This window comes from Stegostoma tigrinum, chromosome 26, assembly GCF_030684315.1.
Source record: "Stegostoma tigrinum isolate sSteTig4 chromosome 26, sSteTig4.hap1, whole genome shotgun sequence".
NCBI lineage: Eukaryota > Metazoa > Chordata > Chondrichthyes > Orectolobiformes > Stegostomatidae > Stegostoma > Stegostoma tigrinum.
The window spans coordinates 30,368,857-30,380,078 of NC_081379.1; the positions used below are offsets into that span (position 1 = coordinate 30,368,857).

Consider the following 11,222-nt stretch of genomic DNA (forward strand, 5'->3'; position numbering starts at 1 on the left):
ATAAAAGGCACCTTACAAATTATATAGTTACTGTTAGCTAAAGCAAGAAATTCAGTTTGCACGTCATTCCCAGTGGATGAATACTCATTATCTCCCTAATAAGTAGTGACAGTGCATGAAACTATTGTCACTTTACTTTGAAAGATGTGCTGATGGTGTGGGGTACATGTTCAAATTACAGCCTGGGCATAAAGCCTCCATTGCAGATTGCTGCTGCGATAGAAACCATCCAATTTTCATTTCTCATCATTGTCTGAACAAAAAAGTAATGTAGACAATTAGGAACGTTCATGGTTTTGGATCTCTCAGTCAAAGCTTGTATTTGTTAAAGATAATTCTTTCAGTCTGGTGCTGACAACTGCAGTAGGGCATGTATATTAACATCTTCTTACTATATGTCCCCGGCTGTCCTAAGGCTGAGAACTGAAATGACTGTGACACTGTGCTACTGTGATGTAGGATTATATCTTTTACAATGAAGCTCAGTATTCACGATGTAGCTGGAGCTTCACCTAGCTCATTTAATGGGTAATTTATGTCAATAATTTCACACCAATTTGTGAAAATAAGTGAGAAAGCAAATGGACATCATACAGAGAGATTTAACGACTTCAAGTTAACAAATACTAGATAGACATATTTGGCCAGTTTCCAAGTGATTTATGCCAGTGACATATTTCTGAGTGTATTTCAAGAAAATGATTACAATATCTATACAAGATGTGATTTCTGCAATCTCATGTGTTTTTTGACCTCAAATTTCTACAACATGAAGTCAAAGAGAAGAAATATCATTACATTATCCAGTTGAGTAACTGCGAACTTATAATATGAATAAGAAATGCTGAACATGGAAGCGATTAACTTCCACGTAGATATGTAAATATATTTTAAAACCAGTAGTACCTCAGCTAGCTAGAGAGTAAACATACTCAATCTGTGACAAGTTTAATCTGCTCGCACAAACCGGCATCAGGCCATGGAAGGAAAAAAATAGAACAACCTTGAATCAGAATGGCAGAGTGACCTGAATTTTAATTCCAATGCTTGCTGTGTATTTCCATCAGTTTTAGTTTTTATTTTAGCTTTCCAGCACTCAATATTGTTTTCATTATAGCTGAATGTGTCTGTTACATTGGTTTGATCAAAAATCTTTAATTTGAGATTCTGAAAAGAATTAAATAGTTTGGTAATTTTTCAGGGAAGTCGCAGTCCTTGCTCATCGGGACTTGTATTTCGGTATGTGTGTATATAACTTGTATAATCCATTTCTTCTGCTGTACAGTTGATAATTGTGCCGTCAGTTGTTCAGAACCAAAGTTTTGGAATTTCACCACAAACCTTTCAACTTACTGCCATTAATACCTTAATGATAGCTCTTTGATGAACTTTTGTTTCCATCTTTTAATGTCTGCTGCTTTGGCACCGTATCTGTGTAGTAAATCTGTGTACAATAGTGTCTGCCTGTGTGATGAACAAATAGTGTCTGCGTGTGTGATGAGCTCATTTTCTAACCTGCTTTTCATTGTATAATAGTGTAGCTATAACCCTAGGAGCTAAAACTGTGTGTGAGAAGGCACTTCAGAATGCACAGGAACACAATATTCTCCCTGAGGTAATCAGTGACCAGGAAGCTGTGCAAGCAGTGGAGAGATTCCTAGGTGAGGCTTCTTATTTCTACATACACAAATTGTTGAGAGTGAGGCTTTATTGCAAATATGAATTCCTATTTTATATGATGTTCTGTTTTAACTTGTAAGTTAAGAATTTTACTCAATTATAAGATGAATAATGAATTAAATTGTTTTCCTATGCATCCCATTTGGAACAAAAGCCAGTGCAGTACAGCACAGTGAGTTGGTTCTGAGATTTTATCATTACAGCAACAAAAGTTGCTCTTTATCCATACACAGTTTTATTCATACAAAATCCTGTAATTATGAAAATTGACTAGATTAAGATGACTTTGGCTTCTTGCTTTTCACGTGGAAATGTTAAACAGGAAGAAAATTTGGCAGCTCGTTTGCATTAATGCTTATGCCAGGTTTTATGCTTAGTAAAATTGTTAAATTATTTTCACAGTGTTTTATTTATTTTTTATTATCCAATAACAGCATCCCAAAGTCTCAGATAGGGTCTGTTTCCTTCTGGCTGGTGCATTCATTCCCGGAGTGTGAAATGCAGAATAATAAAAAGCACAGTAGGGGAAAGCGATCTTCTTTTTTCTAATCTGGAATTTGTTAATCTAAAAATTTTGAATGAGTTGTCATACAGTAATTATTTGATTACTCAACCAAATTCATTAGCAGCCATAGGCCATTTAGCTCCTCTGACCTGCTCCATTGTTCAATCAGATTCATGGCTGATCTAATTCTTTTGTTTATTTACTAATAAAATGTGGGCATCGCTGGCTTGACCAGCATTTATTGTCCATCCCTGATTGCCCAGAGGGCAGTTAAGAGTCAGCCACATTGCCGTGCGACTGGAATCATGTGTAGGCCAGACCAGGTGAGCATGACTGATTTCCTTCCCTGAAGGACATTATTGGACCAGGTAGGTATTTTCCCCAAACAATTGACAATCCTGGTCATCATTAGACTCTTAATTCCAGATTCTGTATGAATTCAAATTCTCCTATTTGCTGTGGAAGGATTTGAATCAGTGTCCCCAGAACATTACCTGAGTTTCTGGATTAATAATCTGTTTATAATACCATTAGGCCATTGCCTCCCCCCCAGTTTTAGATAATAGAATTAAAGGCTGCACTTATTATTGAGAATGAAGGTTTAATGCACTGTAAAATTGTGGCCTTGACTCCATTCTCCTGCCTGTCCCTGATACATTTTGACCCCCTTGTTAGACTGGAACCTGTCTATCTTTTCCTTAAAATATTCGCTGGCACTGCCTCCATCACTCTCTGAAGAAGAGAGTTCCAAAGACCCAGGAACCTTTGACAGAAGGATGTTTCTCCTCATTTCTGACATGACAGGGAGACCCCCTTGATTTGAAACTGTGCCCTGTAGTTCCGACTTTCCCCACAAAAGGAAAGATCCTTTCAGCACCCTAGCTGCACAGCAAACACCAGGATATTTCACAACTCCTCTGTAACCACAAGTGAGGAGCAGGCTCCCAATTAAGATTTCATCATTCTGAAGCTTTACTCTATTTTAATGGTGTCTCTTTTATGAAGGTGTCTCTTATTCTGTTTTCTCCTTGAATTAGTTTATTTCACTTCTTAAAAAAAGACTCTCAATAAGATTTTGAGCAAAGCCAGGTGACTATCTTATTGATTTTCACAAAGTTGCATGAGGAAGGGGAATATTAATCAAAAATAATACTCCTTATACTACCCATTATGGGTTTATTAAACTTTATTTCTCAATAATGAGCGCAGGCTTTAATTCTGTTAGCTAAAAACATGGAACACAGCAAGATTTACTGACTTATTAACAAAGACATTGCTTTGTTTGGTGGTTACAGCAAAACTCAAAAAGTAATCAGAGTCAGGAAAGAGACTGTGAAATAGTTATGGTAGAGAAATGAGTAGTGGTAATGAGAAAGATAGAGGTAAATTTAGAGTGAGAGTGTATTAGAGGCAGTGTGTACATAATAGGAGGATAGGGAATAAAGTATATGAGAAAGACAAGGTTCTAAAGAATGAGAGACACAGAAGAAAGAAATAATGGAGATAATCAGTAATGAGAGAAGGTAAATGAAAGAGGGGAGAAAAGACTAGGAGAGCAAATATTAAAAATTACATCCTAGATTTTAATTAAAAGAAACAAAGCATTGCAAGAACCACAGTAATAGATCACATTTCATCATTCCATTTATAAAATGCTTATTATTTGGGAATATCAGCGTACAGCATCTGTATTTGCACAGTGAAGTTGAATAAATTGATCACCTGTATTGTAAGTAGTGTCATGTGCTCTTTAGATTTCAGTTGCGTTGCTCCCTTCTGTCAAGTCCATAATCAAACAAGAGACATAATAGGAGCAGTGGGTGAGAACACCATTTGAATTGTAATGCCTTTTTGCTTATGTTGCAAGTTATTCACCAGCTTATAGAACTTGAGGAACTGGCACCTCATGCTGTGTGCCAGAACTAAGTGGAAGAAATGGATTTTTTGTTTAAAAAATTGGTTTCTATTTTAGGTATTTCAGGATGTTACTCGGTAGCCAGTGGGTTCACATTGAGCGCAATGAGGCCTACAGGAGACTCCAGATCCAGCATAATGTGACTAACTCTGAAATGAAAACCAATCAATCCAAGGGGTGGGCACCCATGCGAGAATTAAAGCTAGGACAAAAAAGGGGTTCCCACAGTGCAATGTTTTATTCGGAGGAAGTGAGTTATTATTTGGGAATATCAGTGTACAGCATCTGTATTTGCAGAGTGAAGTTGAATAAATTGATGACTTGTATTGTAAGAATTGTAAAATTGACTTAGCTTCCAATTTTGCGCATTTCCTTTAACTTCCAATGGGCCACTTGGCTCTTCCCTTCATTTTCCAAACAAAGCAATGTCTTTGAAGCTAGATCCCAAATTAGCCCAGTGACCTGAGATGATGGTTAAATTTGTGTTTGTGACTTGATTTCTAACAGTTGGCTGTCTTTGCAGATGATGAAAGGTTTTTGGTTGAGCCAGCCTGTGGTGCATCGCTAGCTGCCATTTACGCTGGAACAATCAAGCGACTGCAGAAAGAGGGACGGTTGGCCCAGGATCTACAGTCAATAGTTGTCATTGTCTGTGGTGGAAGCAGCATCACAATGGCACAGCTCAAAGAATATAAAATACTACTTGGACAAAGCTAAACACGTGTTTTTTTACTGAATTTAGCACTTCTCTTATAAACTCTCTTTGTCTGCCAGACAATAATCATGTGAAATCAAATGACTGGAATTGTTGGGGAATGCTGGATCCCTGGTGAATTGAATGGATGTGGCGAGCTTCTCATTTCTTATCATTTGTCCAGTCCCTTCTCAACAGCATTTGTGTTTCTTTCAACACTCCTTTTACTTTAACAATTTCTAGTTTCTCAGCCCTGACTGTATTCTTATCGCCACGGTTGTTCAGTCTCTCTATTCATCCCCCAACTTAAATGAAACCCCACCAGTCTCCATCTACTCCCATCCGAACTCACCAGCTGAACTTGTTCTCATATTGATCGACCTGCTCTTTGCCTCAACTCACTTCCTCCGAATAATACATGGCATGGTGGGAACCCCTGTGTGTCCTAGCTTTAATTCTCACATGGGTGCCCACCCCTTGGATTAATTGGTTTTTATTTCAGAGTTAGTCACATTATGCTGGATCTGGAGTCTCCTGTAGGCCAGACCAGGAGAGCACAGCACATTTCCTTCCCTGAAGGATATTAGTGAATATGATAGATTTTTATGACAATTAATGATAGTCTCGGAAATGATCACCACAAAACTAACTTTAAGTTCCAAATTTTATTTATTGGACTTACATTACGCTTAGGACATGGGTGCCATTTGAATTCATGTCTCTAGTGAATTAGCCTGGCTGTCTGGATTAAGAATCCAGAACCACTCCCACAATACCACCATCTCACCTTTTGTGGTACATGCGGCAAGTCCCTTATTCGAGTCTTATTCCCTCATTTATTTTTCCGTACTTTGATTTAGCAATACTAGTTCCTACTCTTGAACTGAAACAGAAAGTTTAATTGACTTTGCTTCCAATTTTGTGCATTTCCTTTAACTTCCAATAGTCCACTTGGCTCTTCCCTTCATTTTCTGAACTTCTGTGTGCTATTTCAGAAGTAGATTATCAACTAATATTCTCTTTATGCCTCTTGACTCTAGCAGACTACACTTGCTGAAGGAAGACTATTCCATTTTCCCATGTTGTCAGTTATATTTGTTCTGATAATGCCACATTCCATGCCAGTGCTGTCTTTACCCTCAATTTAAAATTGCAGTTCACCATGGTTGACTGGGCTCTTGACTATGTCTTTTCCATTTCCCAAATTTCTGCGCTTGCCTCTTTCCCCTCCTTTATAGAACGACTATGGGATTGCTGTCATTTGTTCATCCCATCACCCTCCATGTTCAATGGATCATCTTTCCAGTTTTGATTGCCTGCAGCATAATGTCACCACCAAACTTGTCTTTCTTTCCCATTCGGCAATTGGAATTCTTGGTCCTCGATATCCTAATCAACTCCTTGATTACTCTCAACATTCCCGTGCAAGTGTCATTTTGTCTCCTCTCTTCAATTGTCCAAGCTCCAGATGCTTCTTCCTGGTGAAACAGTGACATACTTGCACTTCCAATTTATTACACTGTGTTTGCTTCTCATGATACAGTCTTCTCTGCATCACAGAGATCAAACACTGATAGGGGACCATGTTGTGGAATACCTCTGTTCAGTCCATAATCACTACCCTGAGCTTCTGGTTGACTGTGTTCCACTATCACTTCATACTTTCTATTGTTGGCCTCCTGGACTGCTCCAGTGGAACTCAAAGTAAACTTCGGAAACAGCAATCCCCCTTTCAATTTGGTACTTTACAGACTTCTAAACTCCACCTTGATAATGAAATTGTTGAACTTATAATTTCTGTTTCAACTTTCCTTGATCCACTTACACTTTGTCCAGATCCAACTTTTGTTTCTTTACTTATTCTGTTACAATCTCCTTTAAACATACTCCATCACCTCTTTGTTCTCCCCTTGTACTTTATCACTGATCTTCCTGTTCTTCTTTTATGTCTTATTCCTTTTTCTACATCAGTACTTGCTTAAAACCTGTTGCATCTTTAAGGGTATTGACCTGAAATGTTACATTTCTCTCTGCTGCCTGATGTTGGGTATGACCAGCATTTACTGTTTTAATCTTGGCTGGACTTTATTTCTGTGTCTTGCAAAGCAGCTTTGAAATATTTCAAAGTTATATATCTCAAACCCATTCTTGACAAAGTGCTCCTTCCCAGTGATGTTGGCCTGCTTTCTTTGCCATCACTGCCTGTCCTAAAGTCGCTTGGATTGGATCAAGCAGGGCAAGAGGGAATGTGGAAAGCAATCGGAATCATTGTATTGGGTGAGTGAGAGGGGAAGAACAGATGGAAAGCAAAGAACAGCGGGATGATGTAAAGGCAACCTTTAGTTAGATGATTAAATAAATGAAAATATTTGTAATTATTCTATTGGGGAAAAGTGTTAAGCAATTAGCTGTGTAAAAAGAATTCTAATAACATTTTTCTTTTGGAAGATTTGATGATTTTTGATTCTCTCTAATATTCATGTTTATATGGGAGCCCTGGGTTTGCAGCTGAAACCATTGAACATTGAAAGCTGTTAATTATTTTGCTCGTCATCATGGTGAGATCCAGGGTATTGGATTAGTGACAATCATAGAAACTTCAAATGTCATTTTCAAATGGCAGTGAAACATTTCAAAGTTCTGTTCTGTCCGTGCATGAAGTGATTTGGTGTGTTCATTCCTTGGGGCAGTGTTATAATCTAATCCAATTGGACCCAGCTGGCTGGACAACCACTCATTCTGGTGGCTACAAAGAGGAATAAATATTGGCATTTAATTTCATTATAATGTTCCTGAAACAAAGTTGGTTCATGATGAATGCATTTTTTTGAAATCACTATCAGAAAAAATGTTTCCTTTGAAATCATAACGGCCTTGAAGAGAAATGTGTTTGATAGTTATCTTTTACATAACAGAAGAGATGTATCATTTTCAACACCGTGATACATGTCTCTCACACACATGCATTAACTGTGATGAAAAACGTTTAAGACTCACGTAAGATTTGGAAGGTATCTTTCTGGGGCAACCTTGATTTCAGACTCAGGGAGAAATTCACTGAGAGTGGAATTTTGCAATAAAATTTCTGAAGAGGGGGTGGGGTGCAAGCCTGCTAGCAGCTTTTGGGTCCTAAAGTCTGCTAATTAGACCTACCCCTTGACGGATCCAGTGGACCATTGCATTCCTGACCAGTCAGCAACAAACCACTAATTAGTCTCATCCCTTTTCCCAACAGTTTGCGTATAGCCTTTTATGCCTTGGCACTGCAAGTGCGCATCTAAATAATTCTTAAATGTTATGAGGATTTCAGCTTCTACCACCCTTATAGTTAGTGTGTTCCAGATTCCACCACTCTCTGGATGAAAATATTTTCCTGTCATCCCTGGTAAACCTTCTGCCCCTTATCATAAATCTATGCCTCCTGTCATTGACCCCTCCATCAAGGGGAAAGGCTTCTTCCTTTCTATGCTATCTATGTTCCGAATGATTTTATACGTCCTAATCATGTCTCCTTTCAGGCTCCTCTGCTCTAAGGAAAACAACGGGATCTGACAATTCTTTTTCATGACTGAAACTCTCCAGCCCAGGCAACGTCCCTGTTAAATCTCCTCTGCCGCCAGTCCAGTGCTACCATATCCCTCCTATTATGTGGATTGCAGAACTGCACACAATACTCAATACGCTGTGGCCCATCCAACATTTAATGCAGTTTCACCATAATCTCTCTGCTCAATGCCTTAGCTCATAAAGGCAAACATACCATAAAGGCATTCTTAACCACTTCAATCACCTATCTTTGTTACCTCAAGGGACTGGTGTACATGCACACCAAGGTTCCTCTGATCCTTGGTACTTCCCAGGTTCCTGTTCATCATATCCCTTGCCTTATTTGTCTTGCCTGTGCACCACCTGACATTTATCTGGATTGGTATTCCATGTGGGTTAGAGGATGCAGGGGAAAGGAGTTTGGGAGGGTAGGGCATTATTTGAGTTTCAGAGGTCACAAACATCCCCTGTACCTCTAGTTCCCTGTGTCTGGGTGTATTGGAGTCCAATACTCAGCAGGTAGATGGCAATAATTTACCAGCCGAGCCATGTTTTCTGTCTTTCGGAGAGGCAAGTGACCATTCATCTGGTGAGTTTGCACCCTTATTTGGTGACTAACTGGCCGTTTTGAGGTGACAAGCAGAGGGTGAGTTTCTATCCAGGGCTAGCTCACCCAATTATTTCCCCTTCTGGCTACCTCTAAATGGGGAAACATTGCTCCCCAAGTCTTCTTGTTTGTTCAAATAAATCTCTGAAGACATCTGGGTTGACTGCCGATCTTGCAGGTTGTCTTTGCTTAAGCTCACAGATCACTACTGACATGTTAAAACTGTGAAGCACATTGGGTTAAAGGTTGTATTGACTGATGTTATTGCAAAGACTTCATTCTGTCTAATGCTGTAACTCATCCCAGCTTGTTGTTCTTAAGGATGTTCAATAATTAACATCCCAGTTGTACTGAAATAAGTTGTCATCTATCATGAGTATTTCTAAAGGTTATTTTTCATTATTTTATGCTATCAATACCATACCTCCAGACAGTGATCTTCAAAAACCTTCATTTGGTAAACATTAGAGACTTAGCATCCCAAATCAACATTATAGTGACTCTTAGACTCTGCCACATACTTTGTAATGGCAAGAGGTTTCTGATGAGCATTAACTCAAGTAAAGAGACATGAGTAAGTAGGAAATGAAGGTCGTGGGTTTGAGCATTATATTTAGTGCCAGCTGACTCAGTGTGTGAATGCTCAGTCTAATCTTAGAGTTTTGAGACACAGTATCTTGAATTGGAGAAAACATTGTTCTATGTTGGCAGACATAAATGCATGTGCAGATTTCTGTTCACCAGTGAAATTTGTGTTACAAAAGAGTTGTTGGTACAGGCACCCACTTGCCTGTCATTTGAAGTTGACTTTCAATACAGCTAATTGCTAAATTGTTGGGTCGATTTGCCACGTGTTGAGTATTGGCATACCATCAAAGGACATTAATGCGAAACACGTAGTGCCAGTTTGAGGAAGTGTTAATGTCTGAGGTATATTTAACAGTTGGAATGAATAGAATTTTATGTGCAAAATTTATATTTAATTTTCTTTCTTTACTTTGAGTTGCATAACATTTCCTGCATGACTGACTGGGGGAAGAGCATGGGAGGAAATTCAAAAAGATTAAGAAACTGTAGGGGTGATGATCTATGTGATGTGTCTCAGCAATTGCTTTTTAAATGATCACATACTAATTCTCTGACTTTATTATTCCCTATGGCTGTAAGTGCTCTACTGTATGACAGTGAAAGTAGGTGGAAGACTAACAATGAATTGTTCTATTAATTAAATATATCCCCAAATATAAAAGGGTATAAAACAACAAGTAGGCACTTAGTGATTCTTTTTCTAATATTACTAATTTGCTAATGTTCTGTGTATGATATTGAGTATACCAGAAGAGAATGGCACTACTATTAATTATCAAACAAAACTTTAATATATTAATATATTGAAAGATAATTAACATCATTATTGCAGTAATACAAAATGTATTCCTTGAAGCAGCTCTTGAATTCTTAAATACAATTGGCTATGATGTCCTGTTGTACATTTTAAGCAGTGTGATTTTTTGGATGTACACCATATGTGGAGGAAGTTTTCATGGAATGGGTGTCATTATAAATGTTGCGATTTAAAAAAAAACACTTTTATGTTTGGTTCTGCTCTGTAGCATTTTGCAAAGCAAGCTATGTTAACTTGATAAACTTATGCAGCCACCAATAACTGACTGTAACCATTCTATGTAAATTCCAAATAAATGAACAAATAGGCTATTTGTACCTACGTTGTACTGCACTTTTATTGCTCAATTTATTGAGCAAATCTGTATCTTCTGTCTCTGCAGCATCTAGCAGTAATATTAATTGATGAGTTTCACCTTGGTGAGGATTGAACAGGGTCAAAGTTTTCAAAACTCTAGCCAGCTTGTTACCGAATTATTCATTGAGCCTCATTATGTATCGTATGCTCAAATATTCTGCAGCAAGGTTACTCTAGTGAATTGCTAACCATACCTGTTAGCAATTCACTAGAGTAACCTTGTTATTGTGATTCACTGGCTTTCAAACGAAAACAACCAAAATTAGGCCCTTGTGTAGCGGAGAGGTGTGCTTCTGAGTTGGAGCTGTGCCAGATTACTGGAGGAAAGAGTGAGCTTTGAACCTACTATCTGCACCTGAGATGGTAGCACTTGATAGTAGCACTGACTGCCAAAATAGAAGGTTCTCATTCCCCACCAGTAACCTTGAAAGGAGAGAACACGCATGAACAAAATCAGAGGTTGAAGTTAGATTTGAGTGCAATAATGCCACAAATCAAATGACTGCTGCAAAC

At 38.3% G+C, this 11,222-nt stretch overlaps 1 protein-coding gene across 3 annotated transcripts in view; it reads left to right on the top strand.

The window, feature by feature from the left end:
* sdsl (serine dehydratase-like) overlaps positions 1–10,669 on the top strand; it is a 65,896-nt gene extending 55,227 nt beyond the window's left edge. For all 3 annotated transcript variants that reach the window (XM_048556034.2, XM_048556033.2, XM_048556032.2), the window contains exons 7-8: positions 1,537–1,661; positions 4,624–10,669. In XM_048556034.2, coding sequence (XP_048411991.2) covers positions 1,537–1,661; positions 4,624–4,817 — 319 coding nt within the window. In that variant the 3' untranslated portion in view covers positions 4,818–10,669. The remainder of the gene's footprint in view (positions 1–1,536; positions 1,662–4,623) is intronic.
* The last annotated feature ends 553 nt before the right edge of the window (positions 10,670–11,222 follow it).